Source organism: Phascolarctos cinereus, unplaced genomic scaffold, assembly GCF_003287225.1.
Source record: "Phascolarctos cinereus isolate Bilbo 61053 unplaced genomic scaffold, phaCin_HiC Scaffold_4;HRSCAF=312, whole genome shotgun sequence".
Classification (NCBI taxonomy): domain Eukaryota; kingdom Metazoa; phylum Chordata; class Mammalia; order Diprotodontia; family Phascolarctidae; genus Phascolarctos; species Phascolarctos cinereus.
In genome coordinates this window covers 323,811,073-323,838,364 of record NW_027555847.1, presented here as the reverse complement: position 1 = coordinate 323,838,364, position 27,292 = coordinate 323,811,073, and the positions used below count along the sequence as shown (strand labels likewise).

At 38.3% G+C, this 27,292-nt stretch overlaps 1 protein-coding gene across 3 annotated transcripts in view; it reads left to right on the top strand.

The window, feature by feature from the left end:
• The window catches only part of PIK3R1 (phosphoinositide-3-kinase regulatory subunit 1), a 102,440-nt gene that overhangs the window by 68,254 nt on the left and 6,894 nt on the right, over positions 1-27,292 (top strand). Inside the window, exons 5-14 of one of the 3 annotated variants that reach the window (XM_020998363.2) lie at positions 5,504-5,635; positions 6,998-7,199; positions 7,434-7,513; positions 22,324-22,429; positions 23,097-23,195; positions 23,308-23,488; positions 23,797-23,922; positions 25,300-25,442; positions 25,676-25,852; positions 25,956-26,024. In XM_020998363.2, coding sequence (XP_020854022.1) covers positions 5,504-5,635; positions 6,998-7,199; positions 7,434-7,513; positions 22,324-22,429; positions 23,097-23,195; positions 23,308-23,488; positions 23,797-23,922; positions 25,300-25,442; positions 25,676-25,852; positions 25,956-26,024 — 1,315 coding nt within the window. Of the gene's footprint in view, positions 1-5,503; positions 5,636-6,997; positions 7,200-7,433; positions 7,514-17,744; positions 18,495-20,236; positions 20,721-22,323; positions 22,430-23,096; positions 23,196-23,307; positions 23,489-23,796; positions 23,923-25,299; positions 25,443-25,675; positions 25,853-25,955; positions 26,025-27,292 lie in introns of those variants that run through there. The other 2 variants (XM_020998364.2, XM_020998365.2) reach the window with 2 other exon arrangements.

Genomic DNA, 27,292 nt, shown 5'->3' with positions numbered 1-27,292 from the left:
ATTTCATCTTTTTTACTTGTCCATACTGGTCATACTGATCATCCAACAAAGTAGCCGTCATCAAGGATAATAGAATTGTTGAGTTGTAGATTTATGACTGAAAGGGATAGCATAGGCTGTCTAGTCCACACCAGGGCCTGTCCATCTCCTCCCCCATTTCGCAGATGAGGAAACTGAGGTAGAAGGACTTTAGGTCACACGGATAGTAACTTTTCAGGGGTTCTTTTCAAGCCCACTGGTTCTTCCCCACACTCCCAGGGAATAGCAGAGGAAAGGAAAGGCCCTGGAATTAAAAAGTATCCCATGCCACAGAGAAAAATGCCTAGGACAAAGTATAGAAGCAAAGAAACTGAAGTCAAAGCCTGATTATGGCTCATAGTCCCATAGTGGCCTTGGACAAATTAGCTCATTTTCACTTTCAATTAAATCACTTCTCAGCCTTAGTTTCCTTATGTGTAAAGTGAGTAACCTTTAAAGGTCATTTTCACCTCTGTCCTATAAATGTTTTGTGATGCCATGATCCATTGAAGAACCCTCTTGAACAGGCAGGGGGGAATTGTACTGTTAGGTTTATGTAGGTAATTGGAAGTCAGAAAGACTATGGCTAAAAGACTGCCAGTCTTGTTCCTTCTCCACCAGAGAAACTTCGGAAGGGATCAGAGAAACAAACATTTGTTTCTTAGGCTAGGCAATTAATGTAGAATTTCATGTTTTAAATAGGAAATTTGTTAAATAGTATAAAGGTCAGAGGAAATACAGACATCAGAGACTCATGATACGTCTACAAAACACTGTGAAATTGGTGGTTGAATCTTAAGGTAAACCATGTATAGAAGTGAACCAGGTTAGCAATAAATATCTTCATGCCATGTTATTGGCACAAGAACCAGAGTTTGTGTAATCAAAATATTGTGAGATTAAATTGGTGACCTCCTTGAGGGCTCTGAGAAGCACCAATAGAAGAAAACCAGTTTGGGTCTCTGCTTTCCTCCTCCTTTGAAATGAGGGTAACGATGCAGCAATCACCAAGATTCTTTTTATCTCTGATAATCTGGGGATTCTTTGTTGGGATGCTGAACCACAGTAGTACATTCATTGTTGCCAGAGAGAAGAGAAGGCTGCCTCAGTCGAGACATGGGATCAGACCACCTGAGCCAAGTTTCCAGCACATTTTCTCTTTCATGAAGATGTATGATCTAGAGGGAGATTTGGGGAAGAGCTGTTTAATCAAAATTTGGGAAAGCATGGCTTTGCATCTAGCTGTGTGAATTGCCAAATGCTCATCTAAGGTTTTATGTTCAGATGTGTGTTTGTGTGTGGTATGTATTTAATTGAAGATAATTTGCATCTTTAAAAAATTTAGAGATCAAGGAGTGTAATGGTTGAGAGACATAATTAGTGAACTATAATAAGATTAGTAAAGAATTTAGGGAACAGAAAAAATGAGTGTTTTCAGGCCTGTAAATTATTTAAGTTTTTTGGGTTTATGTCTGAAGTAATTATGGGACAGAGTAGTTAATGCTAGTGTCACAATCGGAATATAAGTCTCAAGGGAAGAAGTACTTTAAAAGCACACACATACATTAAAGTAGTAATAATAATGTTTTTAAAGAATACTTAAAGATAGTATGTCCTATAAAATGAACTTTGGGCCTTAAAACTTGCTGTTCAAATTGGCTTATTTCTTATTGGCATACTCTTTTACCTGTATGGTTCCCCAGTTATTATTCTCATAGTTGGCTTTCTATATACAGAGAAGCTTCTATGTATTCACATTGTACTCAGATATGGGAAGTATGTTTGGAATGCTAAATTTAATGTCTTCTAGAAAATTTATGTGTCAAGTGCAAGGTTTTCCTACAAAGGGAAGCATCTAATCATGCAGATAGTAAAATTAATAGTAGTAATCTGTTAGGCAAATAAACAGATTTATTTAAGTATGCAGGAGACCAGAAACATGCTAACAAGTACCAGTCTGTAGGGACATTGGGCAGGCATGCACATACTTACTTGTAAGACTGATAGTATTAAAAACTATCTAGTGTTATAATACCACATTCTCAGTATAAAAAAGACAGGAAATAGTGAATCATTAAATAATTTTGTTAACTCGTTTGAGAGTCTGGACTGGGTGATAGTGAGCAATATTGGAGAGAGTAACTCATCTTGGTGAGATCTTTGGCATATCAAAGGATGCCTCATTTGAAGATTGTCACTGAAGAGTAGCTTATCTGGCATCTTAGTCTCGAGTCTCCAAGGTTTGACATTTGAAATTCTAAGGTCAGAAGTCTACAGCGAGCCTTGTGCCTGCTTGCCTGGGGATAGGATAGACAGTAGCTTTTCTCAGGATCATGGTTTCTTAGGTAAGTGATTGAGAACAACACAAAGCTTGATGGTGCTCTTTCCTCTCCAAAACTTGAGGATGGGCTATGCTGGCGAGCTTCAGAAGAGTGAGTTTTCAGTGAGTAAGATCTCTCGAATCTCCATGTCCTCTAGCCCCCATTTTGTGTATGATTTTTTTCTAGTTGAATAGATGCTGCTGTAGTTCCTCTCTCTTTCTTTAGGGCCAGCCAAGTCAAATGTGTGACCCACAGGCCTTTCCACACAGAGTACAAATGTAATCTGTGGTTAGCTGTTCTTGGTAGGGTCCGAAGTGGTTTGGAGTATTACCTTGCAAACTGCAATATTTTTTCTTACCTCCCATTGCTTTGTACCAGTTGGATCTGTCTCGGTGCTTTTTGTGTCTGTCTTCTTATGACACTTCGTACTACAAGCATCTTAACCTTGTAGCAGGTGGTTTGCTGGGGAAGTGAACTGGGCTTATGGTAAGGGATTTTTCAGGGTACCGTTTCTATTTTCTGTGCAATCTTGGAGTGATTCTGAACTGTCTTAGGTATTTATTGCCCATTATCCCAGCCATTTAGGCTCAAAATATCAACATATCTTTGATTCTTCCCTCAGACACCCCGTCTCCCATATCCATATCCATGTGGTCACCAAATGTCTTACATTTGCCCCTTCCCGCTGCCATCACCCCAGTCTAGACACTCTTCATCTTGCCGTCATCTTGGTTGCTACCATCTTACACACTGATTCTACATACCAGTGCCAGACTAACCTTTCCAAAAGACTACTTTGTTTCTTAGAAACCTGCTGAGACACTTCATTGCCTGCAGGAAAAAAGACTGAAGTCCACAGTTATTAGCCCCCTATAAAATTTCTGGTCTCAACCTATCCTCACTCTTCAATCTCCCATTACCTTGTTGACAAACTTTCATTACCAGCCAAACAAGACTATTTATTTATTATCACTGTGACATCTCCTTCCTTACACCGCATTCAAACATCACGTACATTCCTGTTTCTAACTTCCCTCTCATTGTTCTTACTGCCTGAAATATCCTCTCTCACCACCTCCTCTTGCATAAGTCCTTCATGGCCCAGCTCAAGCTACCCTTCCTCCAAGAAACTTTTCTCATGAGTCAGACCTTAGTGGCTTGTCTCTGAATTCTTTGCTGTTTATGAGGAATTTGCAGTTGAATTATTACCATAGCCTTCTAATCGGTCCTACCTGCTTCAAATGTCTCCTTTCTCCAGTTCTCCTTTCTGATGCCAAAGTTATCTTCTTAAAACACAGGTCTGACTATGTCACTCCCCCATTCAATAAATTCCAGTCATTCCCTATTATTTCTAGGGTCAAATAAAAACTCTCTTTGACATTTGAAATCTTTCGCTCATGGACTACAACTTAACTCTCCAACTTTCTCATACCTTCCTTTCCATTTCCTTCAGAATTCAACTCAGATGCCATATCCTACTTTTCTGATTCTGCTTCTCCCCCAACTTAGTTCTTACCCCTCTCCCCCCAAATTAATTTACATTTACTTTACATATTCTTATAAAATATGTGCATGTAAGTCTCCTCCAAAAAAGATCAAGGATTGTAAAATTTTTCTCTTTTCATTCCCAGTCTCTAACACATAGTAGTAAATATGTACAGTTGATTATTAATGCATTTATCATTTTATGTATGTGTTGGGTTTCTATAACTGGATGTAAACTTTGTGAAAGTTATGTCTTATTTGCCTCTTTCGTGGATTTGATTCTGATACTTATTAAGTACCTATTGAGAATAATTTGTCATAGTGCTGCTTAACTTTTTTTTTTAATTTTAATTTTTTTTTTCCATATGCTTTTGAGTTGAAAATTTTTTTCTCCCTTTTTCTCCCCCCCCACCCTCCCCAAGATGGCGAACAATCTGACATAGGCTTTACATTTACATACCCATTAAACATATTTTCACATTAGTGAAGTTGTAAGTAAAAATTAAAACCAATAGGAGGAACTATCAGAAAGATGAAACAAAACTCAACTGAAGGTAAAAATAAGTGAGAGCTATTCGACTTCCATAGTTCTTTCTTTGGATGTGGACAGCATTTTCCATCCCGAGGCCTCTGGAGATGTCTTAGATCCTAGTAATGCTGAGAAGGGTTCAGTTTAACATTCTTAGTCATTGCATAACGTGGCTGCTATTGTATACAAAGTCCTCTTGGTTCTGCTCACTTCACTCAGCATCAGACCATATAAGTCTTCCCAGGTTTTTCTGAAGTCAGCCTGTACATCATTTCTTATAGCACAATAGTATTCCATTACATTCATATACCACAACTTGCTCAGCCATTCCCCAGTTGATAGGCATCCTCTCAATTTCCAATTCTTTGCCACCACAAAAAGAGCTGCTATAAATATTTTTGTACATGTGGGTCCTTTTCCCATTTGTTTGATCTCTTTGGGATATAGCCCTAGAAGTGCTATTGCTGGGTCAAAGGGTATGCACATTTTTGTAGCCCTTTGGGCATAGTTCCAAATTGTTCTCCAAAATGGTTGGATCATTTCACAACTCCACTAACAATATATTAGCGTTCCAATTTTCCCACATCCTCTCCAGCATTTATCATTTTCCTGTTTTGTTGTGTTGGCCAATGTGATAGGTGTGATGTGGTACCTCAGAGTTGCTTAACCTTTTTCTCAAGTCTCTGGAACCAGTAGTTCTAGAAATTGCTTTGAGTGGCTATCCAAATAGCTACATTGTTGTTACTTTGCATATAATGGATGTTTCATAAACCTTTGTTGAATGTCAGGAAAAATAGCTTTAATCTTTTTATGAACTAATACATGGACATCCTGATGGTTGACAGTTACTGAAATTCTGTAACATAATAATAGTAAATTTTTCCAAAAAAATTAAGATAAATTTGTGTTAATTTGGAGGGTCCAATCAGTGCATTTGTGACCATCACAGCAATTTGAGACTTTGGAGTAACATAGATGTGATATGTAAGAACCCTTTTGAGATACCAAGCCTCTTACCATCTTCTTTCATTTTACTGCTCTGGTTATCACTACATTTTGCTTTGCAGCTTTGGAAGCAAGTATTTTAAAAGACTGCAGATATGTTAAAATTCTTGACATCTTAAAAAATGTATTTCTTCTTATTTTACAGATGCCTCTTCAGTGGACTTTGATGTCATTGATGTACAGTTCCTGTCAGACGCTTTCAAGAGATATCTCCTGGACCTGCCAAACCCTGTCATTCCAGGGACAGTTTACAGTGAAATGATTTCTGTAGCACAAGGTTGGTTTTCTCTTTTTAGACAACTCAATTAAGAATGCATTTAGAGATCTCAACTTAATTACATGTTGTTTATAGAGCCAGCTTACCTTTCCAAGCTGATTGCACTTTGTTTGCACCTCCACACTGTGCTCCAGCCCAGTGAAGCTACATCTTCCACCTCCATCTTTGCATAAATTGTCTCCTTTGCCTGGAATACTCTCCCTAGTTACTTCTGACTCTTTGAGCCTCTAGTTCCCTTCAAAGCTCAATTGCTCTCTCTCCCTTTGTCAGAAAGCCATTCCTTATTCCACAGGTGTTCTCTCCCCACCAGTCCCCCCTGAAATCACTGTATTTATGTTGTGTATATACCTTGTATTATCTCTGCATCTGTTGTATCCCACTTGTTCGATCATGTCCAATTCTCCGTGACCCCATGGATCTTAGCACACTGATGCTGTCCATGGAGTTTTCTTGGCAAAAGATGCTGGAGTGGTTTACCATTTTCTTCTCCAGTGGGTTAATGCAAATAGAGGTTAAGTAACTTGCCCAGGGACACACAAGTAATAAATATCTGAGGTCAGATTTGAACTCAAGTCTTCTTGATTCTAGGCAGAGTGCTGTTTCCTCTGAGCCATCTAGCTTACTCCTGTATCCCCCTAGTAGAATGTAAGTTCTAAAGGTGCTTTGCACACAGTAGATGCTTAATAAGCTCTTCTTTCTGAATAAGAAAAGATTAATATTAAATGGCTCATTTCTTCCCCATGAAACTGTATTGTCTATTGTACCCTAGTCACAAAAGCATCAAATAGAAGTTTACCCAGAAGGATGTGTCCACATGTCGAAATGGCTAATTGTTAACCTTTTATCAGTATTGGCAAAGTTCACTATCAGCAGAGGACACAGTGTTCAGAGGTTCAGTGGTAGTTTCAAGGAATTGGGATAGGAGACTGGTGAATGAGTATGCCCATTTCAGGTTTTTTTTTTTTTGATGATTGTTACAGTGTATGTTCACAAAAGATGGATGTCAGTGAGGAGCTAATGCTCTCATCACGTGCTCTTTGGGGCAGGATATCGTGGTTAGTAACCTTAAAAGTTAGAACCTGTGTCACTTATCGGGTACATCTCCAAGTTAGCCAATCACCCACCAGTGAACACTCGGTTGTGGCTTGTGCCAAGTGTCGCTTAGAATTGCATTTGGCTTAAGAAGATCTTACTTTGTCATGGAGATACTGTTTCTAACGAGAAGAACAAATACCCTGCTCCTCATGAAAACGGGTGTAAACTTTGCTCTCATTTGTACCTGTGCAGTTGTGGCAGAGAGTGGGAACACTTGCTGGCTGCTTATTTGCTGATCTCAGAAGCAGTTTCTGTTTCTCCTTGTAGAGCTACAGAGCACAGAAGATTATGTCCAGATGCTAAAGAAGCTTATGAGGACTCCTCACATACCTCATCAGCATGCGCTCACGCTTCAGTATTTGCTAAAACATTTTTTCAAACTCTGCCAAGCCTCGAGCAAAAATCTTTTGAACGCGAGATCTCTCTCTGAAATTTTCAGCCCTATGCTTTTCAGATTTCCCATCACAGGGTAAGTGTGTGTGTGTGTGTGTGTGTGTGTGTGTGTGTGTGTGTGTGTGTGTAAAAATGTTGGTCATCCCTTTGATATCCTACACCTTCAATTTTTGGGGCAAAACATGCTTTAAAAGGGCCGGCCCATTAATGGGTCTGCATGTTTGTATCTCCTGTTTGTAGAGAAAGATGTGTATTTTCTATTTTTTTTTTAAAGCAAAAGATTTCTGATAAGAAACTTTGGTTTTTGCAGCTCTGATAATGCCGAGCACCTCATAAAAACAATAGAATTTTTGATCTCAAGTGAATGGAATGAACGACAGCCTGCACCAGGTCAGCCTCCCTCCTTCCCCCGTTTTTGTTTTTGTTTTCTTTAAATTTGAAGAAGCTTTTCTTGCCTTATCCCCTTTCCTTTTCTTTGCAGTTATAAGGCTCTTGTAGAATTCGGTTCTATTTAGCATATTAATTTACCATTTTTATTTTTATTTTCTTAAAATTTAAGGAAGCTTTTCTCGCCTTATCCACTTCCTTTTCTTGACTCTTGTAGAATTTGGTTCTATCTAAAAAGCATATTAATTTGCCTTTTTTTGTTTTTATTTTATTAAAATTTAAAGAAGCTTTTCTCGCCTTATCCACCGTCCTTTTTCTTGACATTTATAAGCCTCTTGTAGAATTTGGTTCCATTTAAAAAGCATGTTCATTTTTTGATAAAGATTGAGCCGAAAGTCAGTGTGTGGGGTACGTGTTCACTGGTTTCAACACTTCAGGATTTAAATGATGAGTACAGAGGTCCTTGTATGCTTTCCTTCTCCCACAGGATACTTGAACAGGGTTGCTTTCAGTAGTTGACACTCTTATTTTTCTTTCTAATACTTATAAAGTAGGGAATTTATAATTACCCCAGAATTTGGAGTATTTTGCAATGTGTGTTTTGGAAGCAGGTATGCCGAGAGAGATGTCTTGTCAAGAAAAATAAAAAAACATTTTCAATAATACAAACCATCAAAAGCCAGAGTCTTCGCTGTAGCTGCAGCAAGTGGTAGCAAGCCAGATAGTTCTTTGAAAGCAGGCTGGTTGGTGTTCCATCAACTGTTGAACAGAGCAGGGAACAGATTCGATGAGTGGTAGTTTTCATTTGAAATCATAGCTCGATCTTTCCTCCTCTGAGATAACTTTTTCTCACGACCCCCTTGACCAATCTGGAAATGTGTCAGTAGTACTGATGAGAAGTAAATGCTGATCTTTTATACTTACACTGTACATGCTGTGGATGAAAGAAGGAAAAACCCCTAGACCTTAGATTTCAAGACCCTGTATGTATAGTCAGATACAGACATTTAACTTTTTTTTTTTAAACTAGTATGTTTTATCAGTACTATACTGCTGTGTACAAAAACATACCAAGGGTTAAACGAGAGATTCTGTTTATTTAGAATGGACCTGGTAAGGAAGGGTCAGGTTAACCAAAGTGAAATTTAGGGAGAACCTAGGAACTTGTGTTTCGCTAATTGTAATTTATGTTGAGAATTAAAAATTATGAACCTGTCATGAAAGATAGAGTACACCATTAGAAGGTGTTTCAAGCTTCATACCTACCCTTTGGCCTCTCGGCCTCAGTTTCCTCATTTATAAAATGGGAATAATAATACTTTTTTAGGGTTGCTTTGAAGATCAAAGGAAATGGTGCTTTTCAAATTTTAAAGCACTGTATAAATGTTGGCTATTGAGAGGTTGTGGGGTAGAGTGATAAAAGCTGAACCTTTCCCTCATTTGTAAAATGAGAGGGTTGAAGTAGTCTGTTCTACAATAACATGGCAATTTCACTTTCATTATAAAAATGTCATCCTCTTGTATAGTTCACATGTATGTACAACTATTTGTTGTATAGTATTAATATTGTGCCTTTCTGTAAGGAATATCCTTACAAAACCACTGCCTTCCTCTGCAGAATTAGCTGCAGTGGATTTATATTTGGGTCTACGAATTTATCACATGGTATTTATGGGAGAGGTCCTAGCACATAGGAAGAGTTAGGCTGCTGTGTAAATTGAGTAATTCTCTTTAAATAATTTTAATCCCTAATTTAAACAAAACACAGCAGTTAAATTGTGCCTGTATTCGTCATACATATTTAATGCAGCTATTTTCCTAAGGGGAAGGGACAGAATCGTTGAAAAGTTCAGGGATATTTAAGAGTCAATGTGAGAGAACAGTCTGCCTTTCAGTACTTTTAATCTAGCGACAATACCCTCCCAATCATGATGCTGGTAACTGATAAAATATTTTGTTAGGCAGTAAAGTAAAACTGTTAGCAGTATTGTTTCTTTTGTTAGACAGTTTAAAAAAAGAAAGAAACCTGTTATTTCCTTATTTGAAATGTATTGTGGTCATGGAATGTAAGGGCTGACTAAGACATCTTAGAGGCCATCTGATTCAGTTCCTTCATTTTTACAGTAACATAGTTATGCAGAGCTGGCACTAGATCTCATGTGTCTTGATTCCTTGTCCAATGGGACTTTTCCCTATGCTGCGTTGGATTTACTCTTCCTCTCCTTTTCCACTATCACCCTTAATCTAAATTTAGACTCAAGCAACAGATCTTTAGCATATCTGTCAAATCCCACTAAAATCTATCCTGCAAAATTCTGCCAACCAAAACTTCTTTATTTTTATTTTTTTAATATAGATTTATTTATTTTTAGTTTTCAACATTTACTTCCACAAGATTTTGAGTTCCAAATTTTCTCCCCATCTCGTCCCTCCCCCCACCCCAAGATGGCATGCATTCTGAATACCCCTTCCCCTAGTCTGCCCTCTTTTCTATCTCTCCCCTCCTTCTCTTATCCCTTTCCCCTTCTATTTTCCTGTAGGGCAGGATAAACTTTTGTACCCCATTTCCTGTATTTCTTATTTCCCTGTTGCATGTGAAAACTTTTTTTTTAAACGTGTTTTTAAAACTTTGGGTTCCAAATTTTCTCCCTTCCTTCCTCCCCACCCACCCTCATTGAAAAGGCAAGCAACTCAATATAGGTTGTACATGTGCAGTTATGGAAAACACTTCCATAGTAGTCATGGTGTGAAAAACTTAGTCTATTTCCCTTAATCTTATCCTGCCACCCCCCCCCCCAGCCATTTATTCTATTCTTTCTTTTGACCCTGTCCCTCCTCGCCCAATCTGCCCTCCTCTCTATCATTCCCCTGCTCTCTTGTTCCCTTCTTCCCCTGTTTTCCTGTAGGGTAAGATAGATTTCCATACCCAATTGAGTGTGTGTTATTCCCTCCTTAAGCCAAATACAATGAGAATAAGATTCACTCATTCCCTCTCACCTTCCCCGGTTTCCCCTCCACTTTAAGAGCCTTTTCTTTTCTTTTTTGTGAGATAATTTACCCTGTTCTACCTCTCCATTTCTTCTTCTCCCGGTATAATCCTCTCTCATCCCTTTATTTTATTCTCCAGATATGACCCCTTAATCTTCAACTCACCCTGTCCCCTCTATCTATCTGTCTATCTATCTATCTATCTATCTATCTATCTATCTATCTATCTATCTATCTATCTATCTGTCTGTCTATCTATCTATCTATCTATCTATCCATATAATTTTTCCCCTCCAACTACCCTAATACTGAAAAGGTCTCATGAGTTACAAATATCATCTTTCTATACAGGAATGTAAACAGTTCAGCCTTATAAGTCTCTTATGATTTCTCTTTCCTGTTTACCTCTTCATGTTCCACTTGAGTCTTGTATTTGAAAGTCAAATTTTCTATTCAGCTCTGGTCTTTTCATCAAAATGCTTGAAAGTCCTCTATTTCACTGAATGACCATTTTTTCCCCTGAAGGATTATACTCAGTTTTGCTGGGTAGGTGATTCTTGGTTGTAATCCTATCTCCTTTGCCCTCCGGAATATTATATTCCATGCCCTGCGGTCTTTTAATGTAGAAGCTGCTAAATCTTGTGTTATCCTGATTGTGTTTCCACAATACTTGAATTGTTTCTTTCTGGCAGCTTGTAATATTTTCTCCTTGACCTGGGAACTCTGGAATTTGGCTACAATATTCCTAGGAGTTTTCCTTTGGGGATCTCTTTCAGGAGGAGATCAGTGGATTCTTTCAATTTCTATTTTGCCCTCTGGTTCTAAAATATCAGGGCAGTTTTCCTTGATAATTTCTTGAAAGATGATGTCTAGGCTCTTTTTTTGATCATGGCTTTCAGATAGTCCAATAATTTTTAAATTCTCTCTCCTGGATCTATTTTCCAGGTCAGTTGTTTTTCCAATGAGATATTTCACATTGTTTCTATTTTTCATTCTTTTGGATTTGTTTTACAGTGTCTTGATTTCTCATAAAGTCACTAGCTTCCAATTGCTCTATTCTAATTTTTAAGGAAGTATTTTCTTCAGTAAGCTTTTGGACTTCCTTTTCCATTTGGCCAATTTTTCTTTTTAGGGCATTCTTCTCCTCATTGGCTTTTTGGACCTCTTTTGCCATTTGGGTTAGGCTATTTTTTAAGGTGTTATTTTCTTCAGTATTTTTTTGGGTCTCCTTTAGCAAGCTGTTGACTTGTTTTTCATGATTTTCTTGCATCACTCTCATTTCTCTTCCCAGTTTTTCCTCTACTTCTCTTACTTGCTTCTCAGAATCCCTTTTGAGCTCTTCCAAGACCTGGGACTGATTTCATATTTTTCTTGGAGGCTTTGGATGTAGGAGCTTTGACTTTGTTGTCTTCTTCTGGTTGTATGTTTTGATCTTCTTTGTCACCAAAGTAAGATAATATAGTCTGACTCTTTTTGCGCTGCTTGCTCATGATCCTGGCCAATTACTTGAGTTTTAAACTCTTTGTTAAGGTAAGAGTCTGCTTCCAATGTGGAGAATGTACTGTCCCAAGTTTCGGGGGTTTGTGCAGCTGTTTTCAGAGATACTTGTAGGGACATGTAAATTTGCAGTTCTTCCAAGGTGGTATGATAAGGGGTGAGTTGTTTACTCCTTTCTTGGCCTGTGCTGTGGTCTATTAGTGACCACAAGCACTCCTTTCTGTCCTGGAACTGTGAGGAGGGTTTCCTCTTCACAGCCACTACAAGCTCCACTGCGCCAGCACTTCTCCTCACCCTGGCACCGCCACCCAGGACTGTGACCCAGTTCCAGACACGGGCAAAAGAAGAGATTCCTGCATCAGCACTGGCAAAGAGATCCCTGCAATCCCCCTCTGATCAGCCAACGGATCCCCCCTCAGTCTGTGGGCCCAGAAGCTCAGGAGGAAGCCACCACCCCCAGGGCCCACATGCTTTACTCTTGGTAAACTGAAGCTGAGACCCGGTGTTCCCCTCTCACCATGGAAGAAACAGACTTTTCCCACTGACCTTCTCAGTTGTCTTTGGTGTTCATGGGTTGAGAGGTCTGGAAGCCACCACAGCTGCCCGTGATTCAGTCCTCTGAGGCCTGCTCCAGGTTTGCTGTGGCCTACACGCCCACGCTGCGCTACGCTCTACTCCCAGACCGGCGTGATGCACCTTTCTGATCAATCATCCAGGTTGTCTTGGGCTGGAAATTTGCTTCACTCTGTCTTTTTGTGTGTTCTGCTGCTTTAGAGTTTGTTTAGAGCCATTTTTTTTAATGAGTATTTGGAGGGGTTTGGGGGAGAGCTCAAGCAAGTCACTGCTTTCACTCCGCCATCTTGGCTCTGCCCCCTCCAAAACTTCTTTAAACACTGTTTTCATTATTAGTATCATGTTGCTCTCCTTATTTTAGGATCTATATGGCTCCCTGTTGCCTTCTGAATTATGTCCAGATTTCTTAGCCTGGTGTTAAAGACCATCATCCTAATTACCCAAACACATCCATGTCTCCAATAATAATTATAACATATCATATAAGTATTAAATTTGTTATTATTGTTGTTATTGCTGCTGACGTTCATGGTGCTTTGCTATGTGCAAAACACTTTATGTACATTATTAAATAGTGTGAAATAGTCGAAAGCGTACCGAATTTAACATTCAGGGGACCAGGATTCAGATTTTGGTTTTGCCTCTTATGAGTTGTGAGATTAAACAAATCACTTCACTTTTCTGGGCCTTAGTCTGCTCAATTCTAAAACAAAGAGGTTGGACTAGATGGCACAGAAAGCCTTCTCCATGTCTAAATCCATGGTCCTAGATTATTTGATCCTCCAGACAATCTGGTGAAGTTGTAGATACTATCAAGAGTTAATTCCATTCCCATTTGTTTTTGTTGTTGTTAGTCAGTCATGTCTGATTGTTCATGCCCCCCTTTGGGATTTTCTTGGCAGAGATGCCAGAGTGGTTTGCCATTTCCTTCTCCATCTCATTTTACAGATGAGGAAACCGAGGCAGACAGGGTGAAGTGACTTGTCCAGGGTCACTCAGCTAGTAAGTGTCTAAGGTCAGATTTGAACTCGGATGAATCTTCTTGACTCCAAGCCGGGTATTCTATCCATTGCGTCACCTACCTGTTCATATCCCCCTTTTACAAAAGAGAAAACTGAAACTCATGGGTTAAAGAGAGTTGGCCACCGTCACGTAGGTAGTCAGTGTCAGAGGTGGGATTTGGTCACACGTCTTCTTGATCAAATTCAGAACTCAGAACTCTTTGTATTACACGGGGTTGCTTTTCCACGTGCATCCTCAATTACTTTGCCCTACCCATGCCTTTCTTTGAGCTGTAGGAGGCAGATCTTATATTGCTTTTATACCTTTTCCCAGCATGCAGCATGGTGTTTGTTGGGCTTGATAAGCTATTGCCTCCTCCTCTCTCATTGAAAAGCTCCTTGTACTCTATTCTGACACTCCTAGATTGGTGGTACATTCATTTGAAGTAATTCTTTTTTGTAGTTTATCTTCTTTATAACCACAGTTTACTAAAGCTTAGTTTCTCTAAAGATTTCTGTGGCTTAGAATAGAACTTGTCATAAAGACATTGACAAATGTTCCTGGTATAGTCAGAGATACTAAAGTGGAGTAATTGAAGTATAAAATTGTACCTTTAAATCAAATGAGGAAAATTTAAAAATTGTCCTTACCTCCCACCTTCCCCCCCCACCCCCATTGCATCTGTCACGGTTAATTTTTAACCTCCAATACAATACAGTACATTCAGATTGAACCTGATGCATAATTCTTATTAAATGTCCTGGGTTTGATTTTCAAGCAAACCTTTATAAAAGCAAGCCCTGGAGTAGAGGGAATGGCCTTGCAAGAATTTTTTTTTCTGTTTCCTAATGCTTTGTTGGACCTAGCCTTTGATATAACATGGGAAGGCTGACTGGTTTCAAAGGGGAGAAATGGAACTTTTAAAAAATCGGTGTCCTGGTTGGTCAGGAGGAAAGAACAGAGAGGAAGGACCTGCCATGTTCTGTTGGAAAAGAGAATGTAGTTGTGCTTTGTTCAAGGTGAGGGAGAATAATGATGCCTGTGCATTTTAGCAAAATTCTCTTTCTTTCCTCTTCTCTCCTTTTTCTTTTCCTCCTTCTCCTTTCTCTCTCCCCCCTTGTTTCCCCTTCTCACCTCTCTTTTTGGATTTACAGATAAGTTTTACTTTTTGGTTAGCCTGTGCAGGCTTTTCCTCTTCCTCTGAAACTGACTGGGAGGTTAGAGGAAAGTGGCCTTGAAGGGTGGAGTCATCATTGTACCGTCAGGCGACAGACAGACTTTTTTTTTCCTGTGACCCAATGAATAATAATCTCTGTGGAAAGGGAGGGACTTTTAAGTTGATAGTTCTTAAGTCTAGCTCTTATGCAAATAGATATCAGCCTGCCTTTATGACTACAGCTTGTAAATTGAGGGCATGCTTTAGCTCTCTTTGAGGGAGGAGCAGTGTGGGGCAGTGGGGAAAGAGTCCTGAACTCAGAGATTTTGTTGGCTTTGGTTCAAATCCTGGCCCTGCTCTTTACTACCTAAGTAACCTTGAGGAGTCACTCAGTTCTGTGGGTCTCAGTCTCCCTCTTATAAGATGAACTTTCCAGTTCATTGATCCTCAGACCTTTTTCCTTCTTTCTTGTAGGTATAAATGGGTAGAAGGGACTAGGAATTCCCCAGTTGGCTGACTTGGAGGAAGAGGGGAGCAAGACAGAGGCAATAGTTTTTGGCAGAGAGGCAACAGTGCAACAGATAAGAGTGCTGGTTTGGGGAAGACTTGAGTTCAAATATAGCCTTAGACACAATAATTGTGTGACCCTGGTAGAGTTGCTTAACCTCTGTTTCCTAATAGCACCTATCTCCCATGGTTGTTTCAAAGATAAAGGGAGGTGATATTTATAATACTCTTCAAAATCCTGGAAGTGCTATTTAAGTGCTAGAATTATTATTAGCAATTAATTAAGCACTGGTCACAAAAAGCAATGGATGTATATCCGAAAAGAACTTTCAGTTCACAGCAATTATCTGAAGGGCATATTAGTGTATATTGTCAGATTTAAAGGATTGAAAGAATTTTGGCATTATATGGAAGCATTTTTTTTTAAATTGTAGCTTAAATATTTGCTTTTTTCATGTTTGGTTCTAAAAACGTTTTTTAAAAATGTATGTGAATTTATGTTTAAAAACAGTTTTTAAAATTTGTGTAAAATAATAGTTATTTCATGGCTTTTTTGCTATGAACAAATTTTTAGTGGTGTCCTAAGGTTCATAGAAGCTGGGTGATTCTTTGTCTTGAGTATGCCTTCCAGGAGGTGAATTGCTGATGGTTTGCATCTTGAACTAGATCTTGTAAAATATTTGGGAGATGAAGTTTGATATGTGCTTTATTTTTTAAGACATGATATGCGAGCAAGTTTTATGGATATGTTAAGTTTTATCAAGATGACTATGTCTTTTGGACCCTATGTGCTAGTTAAAAAAATAATAATGAAATGCATGCAATAGCTTTAGGAAATATTCCTGCTGGCATTTTGTTGGTTGTTAGATAATCAATCTATGGAGTTTGTGTTCATTTTTGGTAATAAGTGATTTTCATAGAGAATCGCATCAAGTTACATAAACTCCTATTTTACTTGAAAATTCAGCTTAATCAGGAATGGATGGCCTTGGAGATCATTTTTAATTTTCTTTCAGGAAAACAGTTATACAACTTCTCTGTTTTGCCAGCAGATGGCTCCCTTTTTTAAGCTATTAGAAGTGTGTCGCTTGTTTTTTTAATAGTAATTTATCAAAGAGAAGGATGCATTGAGAAGTGATTTATCCCGTATTTTAAGTAATATCGTAGCATCTGCATGGATAACAGAGAGATTTCATGAAGAAATTATTTAAGCAAACTATTTCTAAATATGTATTGTATTATAAGACTTTTCTCTCTCAGTAACTGGGAAAGAGATCCTCTCTGCTAGATAATTTGATTTTGAAACATAAGCAATATCTTGGTTGATTTGGAAGGTAATTTAATCTTGTGAGTTTTTCATTTGATTGAAGTGAAAATTCTTTAGGAATGGTATCTTGTGACTAGTTATGATAAAGAAAAGAGGTTTCTAAAGTGATGAGCTTTAGAAAGGTAGATGGCAACTATCAGTGCAGTAGTGTCTGAGCTGGCTACATGCTAACCTTGTGACTAGCTGGCCAGTATTTAATTTATTATTAATCTATGCTTTTCCATTGGTAAAGTTGGTTTTTTATAGGCTAGTCCACAGAGGGATGCTTTCTAAGTCATTCTTGAATGTCAGAACTTTTTAGCCGTTTGATCAGAGTACCCCATTCATTGCAAGAGTAATCCTAAAGCATGTTTTTGATGCTTGTATCTGCTAATTACGTGTCAAGATATTGCTATTTCTACTCTTAGCACTGTGATCACTCAATAGAATGCTGGATTGCTTTTCAAGGATAAAGTATAATGGGTATTGGGAAGACCCTTTAGCTTCGAAGGGATTGAAGAGGACAGTGTGCACAGAATAGAAAGCAGAAAAGCATGAGATGGATGTAGGTTTTAGCTGATTTGCATGTGGCTAAAAATACTTAACGATAATGTCACTTGTAGCTTGGTTTTGCCGCTCCCCCCACCCTCCACCCCACTGGTGGTATAGATTCTCTTACTGAGCTCGCAACATCCATAGAGATACCTGTGATACCTTTGGTCCCTCATATTAACAGCATAGCCTAGACTTTTCATGGCTCCCTTCTTTCTTCCTGTAACTTCCTCACATGCAGGAAATGAAAACATCCTCTGGGATGATTTGACTCCAGTGTCTTCCCCATCCTCTCCTTTGCCCTGTGTGGCCATCAGATAAACATAATTCGGACACACCTCTTAATTATTAGAAAATGGTGTGGCAATTTAACTGTCAGGCAAAATCAACCTCATAGGAATGACTGCAAAGAAGTTTCCACATGGTCGTGAAGTGCTCTATTCATGCCTGGTAATAATAGCTTTACTGAGGAACCCTCCCTTACAAATGTTTTGGAATCTGTATTTTTAATCCCTCCCCTGCCAGTGCTATTAAATGGATTCAGCCCCAGATGGAGCTGCTTCATAAGGGTCTTCAGATTGCACCTGTAGTAGCGGAGGAGTGTGGAGGAGGAGAGAGGAGGATTGTGAGCCAGTTACTCTGTATGTGCCTGGGTTGTTCGGAGAGGTTCAGAACTTTACAAGGAAAGCTTTGATTCTATTTTTTGCTGAACTAGCCCAACCGCTTCCTGTGTTTGCTGCTCATAGTGCCTTGCTTGACTGCCGGTTGCTTTAGTCCTGCAGCCAGTTATAGAGCTTATTTTAGGTCTGCTTACAATGGCCTTCTCTCTCATGTGCTCGGCTAAAACGAGAAAGTGAGCCTGGTGTTGGCCACTTGTTAGCTGATGACAACTTTTACTTTGACTCTGGCTTCTCCCTCCCCCCACCTGAAATCCCTAGCTCAGCAAATATTTGAACCTGCCCAAGTTAATCATGAAGCTGAGATCTTTATCTGAGAGAGACGTGCCAGCGACTGAGTTTTTTTTCCACAGTACAGTACTGAAATTGAGTTCGCTTTTTAATGATGAGCCAGATAGGAATGGATCTCCTCGGACTGCACTGAGATTGCATCTGTTCACAGCAGAGCAGAAGAAGGAGGGCTCGGCTTTTCTGACTACATGTTTCCACCGTTTCCTAGTGGATTTTATGGAACGTTAATTGAAAGCTGTAGAATTCCTCTTCAGGAAAACTTTTCTACCCCTCCCCTCAATTGGTTCAGACAGGATTGGAACCAATTCCCGATCCGGTTAGGGGAGGCCTGGGGGCTTTTTCTGTTTTCTTGGTGGAAAAATAGCTTTGTAGATTTTTCATATTGTTGGATCCAGGAATTTCAGAGGAACACATTTGCAATGCATAACTTACAAAGTAAGTTGTTTCTGATTTGTCTTCCCCCCACCCCACCCCCTTGGATTTCACTCTCCTGAAAAGCATGAGATTGTGTCCTCTAGGATACTGCTGGTACTTAGCGATTTTGCGAGTTGGGGGGAGGTTTAAGTGGTAGAATGGGGGTGGATTAGAGTAGTTTTTGTGGGTGTATGTGGAGGGACAGGAGGGAAAGGCTGTGTTTGGATTGGAAGAGAAGGAAGGAGATAATTACATTGTGCTTGGTTAGAAGTTGTTCCTAAGCCAGGTCCTAGGGAGGCAGTGGAAAATCACCTGTCTCTCTGTCCTCCCTGTACTGGCTTGCCATATGGTATCACAGCAAGCTAGACTGGTTTGGGTTAAGTGCTAACCTGATTGTACAAGTGTAGCTGTCCAGAGTTGGCTAACTGAAAAGTTGTAGAGAAATTGCTTTGAATGTATTGTTTTAATTTTTTCTTTTGGGGGCCAGTATGGTATCTTATTTTTAACTTTAAAGAGGGGAGGGAGCAGTTTACAAGCCTTATATTAAGCAAAAAGATTGTTACTTAGCATAGGCATTCCCAACCCCTCCCTCTTTTGTAGGTGTCTTCATCTTTCTAAGTACCTTTTTACCTTGTACAAATAGAATTGGAGGTGTTATCTCTGGAATGGGGGTGGGGTATACATATATAGTACAAGTACATGCAAGCAGTTCAATGGCTTTGACTGTAGTGTCCATTTAGCACGTGTCCAGATTGGATGAAAATCCTAAGAATAAATTTTGGTGCCATCTGTACTCTTCATATTGTCTTTAAAAAATGCATGATATACAATTTTAAAAAAATAATGCAGGCATTTTTTCAAGGACTCTGCTAACTTGCATAGCTGTGCAAATAAGCACCATTTGTCTTGGGAGAGTTGTGTCTTCTTTCTTTAGAATACATTGAATGTGATAGATCTGATTCATAGTGGGGATTTACATAGGTCTCACAGTAGGGTCAGCTGTGTCATGGGATAATTCAGTGGGGCTGAAATTGATCATAGATGTACACGAAATCTGTGTCTTAACTCTAAATACTGATGAGATGATATGTTGGCCTCCAAAAAGAGACACTGGAGGGATGGTACAATGAGGAAAAAATATGAAGAGATTTTCTACTCTATGAAAGAATTAATAGCAAAGTAACTATAATGATGGAAGTAAGGGTGAGGAATAATTTGTAGCTATACTGTACTTTCTGCATTGTGACGGATAAACCATCTGTGTTTGGAGAGGCATATTAAATTACCCAGTTTTGTTCCATTTTACGGCTTTAGTTCTCATTAAGCATTGATAATTATGTTTACCCTCTCTGTTAATATTCACTTCCATGCCTGTTTCGATTGAGTGGGGGGAGGGATCCATACAATTATGTTTAGCCTTAAAATATTTCAAAGAGGGGAAAGGTTTTCTGTGCAGTCTTATAAAAAATATACCTCTGATGTAGTGGTACATTTTAAGGTCTCTGGGCTTGAAACACTCAAGTAAATTAAATCAGAATAAAATTTGTATATCCTTCAGGATTTAGAGTTTTTGGTTTTAGTATTATTATTATTATTATTATAATTTTACCACTTAAGGGCTATAAACTCTACCTTAAGTGTAGAATTTTGACATCTTCATAAGATTTTGAAACCAAGAAATGACCTGGCTATCTGTAAACCCAGATGCACTAGGGAAAGGGGGGGGAAAAAGAAAAGGAAAAAAAAAAAGCTACGTGCTGCAGCATATCAGCTTTTGTCAACCTGCCAACAGTGGAACGTACCATGCTGCAAGGAGTCATAAAAATGAATTAGAAAACTCCGTGCAAGGAGGGAAGCGTCATATTAAACACCTTTTTGAGTAGATGAGCTTGCATACATTGCGGTCCTGTTAAATGTACAGTCTCCCCGAGATTGAAATAGTGTTAAGATTAGTATAGAACAAAAATGATGAAGCAGGAGGGGTCTGGTGACATTATTCTGACTTGATTGGCTGGAGTGTATGATGTAATAGGTTACAGTGCAGCCCCTTATAGGTTTTAAAATGAATTCCAAGACACCATTACAAAGAGAGCCTGACTCTTTTCTTATAACTGAGCTTAACCAGGGAAACTCTTATACAAATGTACAATACTGTTTGGAATATGGAAGACCTGGATATAGACTGTTCTAAGACAGATATACATTGTGGCACAGACTTGATGTTTTACATAGAAATGGATCCTCCAGGTAATGCTGCAGTGTATGATTGTGTGTGGAGGGCTAGTTCGTGTTAGTTTTTTGACAGCTGCTGTCAGATGTCCTCTTTAGATTTCTAGTCTTGATTGCTTTCTTTCTTTCTTTCTTTCTTTCTTTCTTTCTTTCTTTCTTTCTTTCTTTCTTTCTTTCTTTCTTTCTTTCTTTCTTTCTTTCTTTCTTTCTTTCTTTCTTTCTTTCTTTCTTTCTTTCTTTCTTTCTTTCTTTTTTCCCCATGGATAAAATGAGTTGGAACATAATAGAAATTTAAGAAATTGTTGGTTTTCATGTGAGAAGCCAGGACATTATGATAAATAATTATTATTACTTGAATTGAGGTGAATTGAATTCAGACTTTCTAGTTCTGCCTTTTGCTATTTTTAATTCATTGCTGTTTAGATCATGTTGTTATTGTACGGTGTTTTGTGGTTAAAATGTTTCATCCTTTTTGCTTCTGGTCTTCGGGGTTGGGGGGCAGGAGACAGAATGTGAGAGAAAGCCCTGGTACTTTGCAGTGATAACACATTACCATGTACTTTTAGCAAGCGAATTTAAAATATAACAATTCTTACAACTTAATTCCTGGCCTTGAAGCTATTCTAAGTCAAATACTCAGCTTTACTTGCTCTTGTTCATTTTAAGGTGTTGTAAAAACAGATATGAGTTGGGCTTACATTTTTTATTCTTTAATTTTTATGAAACATTTATCTACACAAAGCTGCAGAATTATTCTTACATAAAACTATTGAAAGAAGCTTTAAAACTTGAAAGTTAAGCCCCCTCCCTTAATTCAGGATTTATTTTGATTTTTTTAAACTCCCTCCCCCCTTTTCTAAATCCTGATTCCAGCTTTGTCCTTCCCCCTCCCTCCTTTCCCCGGCTAGTAATTCAGAAGTGCTGCAGTATCTTCCTTGGCACCCACTAGTGTATGTATGCTGCTTTGACATTGAGAAAGGGGGATGTGGTTTTTAATTAGTCTTGGCATTTGGAACACAATTTATTCAGCAGAATATTACGCTTAACACTAAGGATATTTAGGTCACAGATGGGTTTCTTAAAGTGGTTTTTGGCAGATCAGTGCACAAAATACTAAGGATCAGAGAAACCTAATTCCTCTTCCGAAACATGCTGCTAGCGATGGGCTGTTTTTATTACCATAACAGCATTTGTGAAAGAGAGCAACCAAATTTCTCCTTGATAATTAAATAGGAAGAGGAAATTAAGCCAGACCATTTGATTCCTCATGGTCATATGTTGATGATCTTATAATTGATGGAATGAAACAGACACCAATTTTATTATAAGCAAACTGGAAAATGTATTTTATTTTGAATTTTTGTCACTTGTCCGACTCAGTTTCTTTATTATACTTTGAATTCTTTTGATCCATACTTTGAAATATAGTACTCTGTCTCTTTTAAATAAAAATGCTCAAGATGTTTTCAGGAATTGCCATTTTCAGGGACTCTGTTTCCCGGTTTCATTCTTTGGATATACTGTAATGTCATTTGTCCTAAGAACGATAGCTATAGTTTTTATTCTGGACTTGTACTTGGGAATGAAAATAAACTTTGTTCCCCCTCTCCATCCTTTGCAGCACTGCCTCCTAAGCCACCCAAACCCACTACTGTAACATCTAACAACGGCATGAATAACAATATGTCCTTACAAGATGCTGAGTGGTACTGGGGAGACATCTCAAGGTAAGACAGTAACACAGAGTGATTGTATATGTCCCATTTTTGTTTCACATTATTAAGAACAGGAAAACTACCAGCTTGCCAGGGTCCGTTTTCAAGATAGCTCCCAACATAAACATGAAGCATAGTTGGCTCTGTTCCAAAGATGACCAAAAAAAGTCACTGGGACTTGAGAAGCAATGAGGGCCTGATGCCTTATGAAATTAAATACTTTCAGAGCTTTATTATTGTCTCACATGCCTAGAAGAGCTTAAATTAAAAGGGCAGTGCTTAGAGACAGAGTAAAAAGTCAGACCTTCTGCTTAAGAGCAAAACTTGCAAGATTTAATTCTCTCATTTATACCAAAAATGAACACCAGTTTTGAAAGTCTGTATTGTGATGGAGGAGATGCTTCCTAGCCATGTCGATTGTTCAGAGATGTTGGAATACTTAGAACTTTTTGCCAGGATTACAGCAGTGAGACTATTGAGTACATTTTTATCTTTCATGTCGATGTACTTGCTTTTACAGAGACATTGAAGTGAGAGGGGGGGAAAATTACGGTGTCTAAATAAAACACAGAATAGAGAGATTTAATCTGGAAAGGAAAAAAAAATTACAGTAGTGAAACCAGCACAGCTATGTCACAGAAGTGAGCATTTATTCTTGTTCCTATTCTTTTTACTTCAGGGAAGAAGTAAATGAAAAGCTGCGTGACACAGCAGATGGTACCTTTTTGGTTCGAGATGCATCCACCAAAATGCATGGTGACTATACTCTTACACTTAGGTAAGATTCATGTAGTTGAGATCAGCACTTAGGCTGACTTTAAAACACTTTCCTAAATAGGAAAAAGTTGCACTTTGGAGATTAATAGTGTTTTCACATATTTGATTCACAGGAAAGGAGGAAATAACAAATTAATCAAAATATTTCACCGAGATGGGAAATATGGCTTCTCTGACCCATTGACTTTCAACTCTGTGGTTGAACTGATAAACCACTACCGGAATGAATCTCTAGCTCAGTATAATCCCAAACTGGATGTGAAATTACTTTATCCAGTATCCAAGTACCAGCAGGTAAATGACTCGAGTTAATGGTTAGACTTTAACAAGATATTGTTTTGCAGGTCACTCAGATATTTCAAAATAAAGCAAAAAAAATATTGTTGAAGTGGTACACCAATTTATATTTGTAATCATGCTTAAGATTTTATAATTGAGAATGCCATTTCCTTACAAATAATTAAATGGAATTTTGCGTGTTCCTATATAGTTGTTTTTTTTTTTAAATAAGGTCCAAATTTTCTTAAGTGATGACTATATTAAATTTAGTGTGCAAAATATTGACTCAATTAAAAGTTTTTTCAATCTAAACTTTTTTCTAGGATCAGGTAGTAAAAGAAGATAATATTGAAGCTGTAGGAAAGAAATTACATGAATATAACACTCAATTCCAAGAAAAAAGCAGAGAATATGATAGATTATATGAAGATTATACCCGTACATCTCAGGTAAGTTATTCTAGAGTCAGATTTCAACTTCAGAATTCTTGGTTATTGGATTTTAAGCTGGTCACCAGCTGGCAAGCACTGGCTTTGGGAGTCAGAGGGCATCAATTTGGCTTCCTGCTCAGTCACTCATTAGCTGTGTGATACTGGACAAATTAATCCACCTCTCTGGGCCTCAGTTTTCTTATCTATAAAATGAAGGGTCTGAATTAGATGACACCCAAGGCTTAATGATACTCCTATGATCCTATATGTTTATCTTTTAAAAAAAAAAGAAAAAAGAAAAAAAAAGAGCAACAAAAACCTGAGGAGCAAGTTGTGTGTGTAATGTAATTATTTATAATAATGTATAATCGATATGCCTATGATCTTAGTGATATATTTATCTTTTTAGAAAATGTATTGTTACATATTATACATATATCATAGAAAATATATTATACATATAATATGTATAATGGTTTAAACACATAATAAATATAATTATATAATATATAAAAATCTATATTTGTCCTCTTTTTTTTGTTGTTAGTTTAAGATAAATCTATCACCAGGATCATAGGTATACTACTTAAGCATTGGAAGTCATCTAGTCATCCAAGTCATCTTTGAAGTTACATATTGGGTGAGGGGTGTGTGTGTGGGTGTGTGTATGTATGTATGTATCCCAAAAAGTTCTCTGAGATTGGTTTCATCCAGTTGCCTCTTTGCAAACCTTTGTCTGGGACAGACAGTGGGAGGTGAGGAAAGACATGAATGCCATAAGATACTGATTCACAATGAGATAGCCTTTGAAAAAGATGACAGCTCAAGGAAATGGTATGGGGATCTTCTTTCTTTGCAGCACAGGCATGTGGCGTGTTGATTTTGTTGATTTGGACATTACCCATAAAAACACCTTGCCTGCATTAAGTATTTGACTCCAGCAAAAACTTTGAGTGTTTTCTGTGTTTAGTGAACTGTGTTAGTTGTTGGGTGGGAAATAGATACAAAGTTTAGCTAAGACAAAGTTTGTCATAAAGCCTGCAGTGTTTTTTTTCAGTTGTTTCAGTCATGTCTGACTCTTTGTGGCCCCCATTTGGGATTTACTTGGCAAAGATACCGGAGTGGTCTGCCATTTCCTTCTCCAGCTCATTTGACAGATGAGGAAATTGAGGCAAACAGCGTTTAAGTGACTTGCCCAGGGTCACACAACTAGTAAGAGTCTGAGGCGAGATTTGAACTCAGGTCTTCCTGGTTCCAGGCCCAGCACTCCAGCTTGCAGTATACCGCTCAGATTAATGAAGCCAGTCAATCTTTTTGTCTGTGTTTTGCTACTGAATGGAAATTGTTTCATCTGAAGCATCAAGCCTTATTTAAAAAACTAAAATTTTATTGCAGGAAATCCAAATGAAAAGAACAGCAATTGAAGCATTTAATGAAACAATAAAGATATTTGAAGAACAGTGCCAAACCCAAGAACGGTACAGCAAAGAATACATAGAAAAGTTTAAACGTGAAGGAAATGAAAAAGAAATACAAAGGTCAGTGAGTGACTAAAGGGTTAATATTTCCTTTTGGTGAGAAGTCCCTGAGAGTCCTTCTATTAATCTACAGAAGTCCCAGCCAGCATTCTCTGTGGTGTATAGTTTAGAAGTGGCACGGGGGTACCGAGGACTATGACGTCCTTTATGCAGCTGGGGCAGAGATTGTTATCAACTTTATGGAAGCTTTGTAGGATGACCCCTCTGTCTAACAAGCTGTCTCTTCCCTCCAGGATTATGCATAATTATGAAAAGTTAAAGTCTCGAATCAGTGAAATTGTGGATAGTAGACGAAGGTTGGAGGAAGATTTGAAGAAGCAGGCAGCTGAGTATCGAGAGATTGACAAACGGATGAATAGTATTAAACCAGATCTCATTCAACTGAGGAAGACAAGGGACCAATACTTGATGTAAGAGAATTGAATTGAAAGCTAAGTGAGCTATTTGTAGGTGATATGTTCTATATAATTATACCCTGACCTTGATTTAATAAAATTTTTTTTTTAATTATAGGTGGTTGACTCAAAAAGGTGTCCGACAAAAGAAGTTGAATGAATGGCTGGGCAACGAAAATACAGAAGAGTGAGTATACATTGACAACAGGGATATTGTCACGAAATTTCTTAGCTCTGGGTGGATGCCATACATAGGTATTAGGGCCTAAAGCGGTAACTTTAGAAGGGCATAAAAGCTGAAAAATAAGGGGGCAAATTATTTTCATTTCCCTACTGAACAGAAAGCTCAGATCACTAATTGGTTCTTGAGGGTGGGTTAAATGGCCCTTGGAACACAGATTTAGGATGTAAATAAATAGAGATATGGGATCAGATATTTAGTGCCATAAAGACCTTAGGAATCATCTAGTGCAACCCACTCATTTTACAAAGAAAGAAACTGAGGCCCAGTTTTTTCTGTCAAACACAGATTAAGTGACTTGCCCTATGTCACACATATATTAAATGTCAGGACCCTGATTCCAAATTCAGTGCTTTCTAGATGGTGCAGTAGATAGAGAACTGGGCCTGGGGCTGGGAGTTAAGAAGACTTAAGTTCAGAGGTGGCTTTTGCCACTTTCCTCAGTTATAAAATGGGAATAAACACTTAGCCTCCCAGGGTTGTTGTGAGCATCAAATGAGACATTATTTGTAGCTTATATTTGTGTAGTTCCTTACATTTTTCAAAGCATTTTTGATTTATTTATTTGATGTCTCTTTTTTTGGGGTAGCTGGGAATTAGTTTGGAATAGCTCCAAGATAAGCTAATAAACCCTCCTACATTTATATAGAACCCAACTAGACAGAAAATTTAAGTGACCAGCATTTTCCCCCTCTCTCCTTTAAAATGATTGTGTATACTCATAATGGTGACCATGAAGAAAGTACAAAGATCCGAAAGGACTTTCTGAAATCATTGGAGGAAAAATTATGTTCTGTCTATGTTTAGGGTTGTTTTCATTCTTTGAAAACTGATGACTTGGAGTTCATTAGAATAGTCCATTCCCCAAACATTGTGAACAAACAGTAGTTTATTGTACACGTTTTTCGCTATTGGGAGTGTACATGGAGTTCTTTGGTAGTGAGCACCGATGGTTATCTGGGAGTGTGATGTTCAGTGGGCATCTAAGACAGTAACTGATACCATTTCAGGATCTCTAGCAGTTGACCATTCTAAAATAAGAATAACAAGAATTTCCAGCCATGTCCTTCTGTTGCCCCACAATGTGAGACTGGCCTGATCCTTATGTCTAGGCAAGAAGGGAGACATGGCTAAGGCTAACCTCAGACCAGAGCAAAAGGAAAGTTTTAATCTAAGAAGGTGGGTCACCACTACAATTCTGGATTTGGCATCAA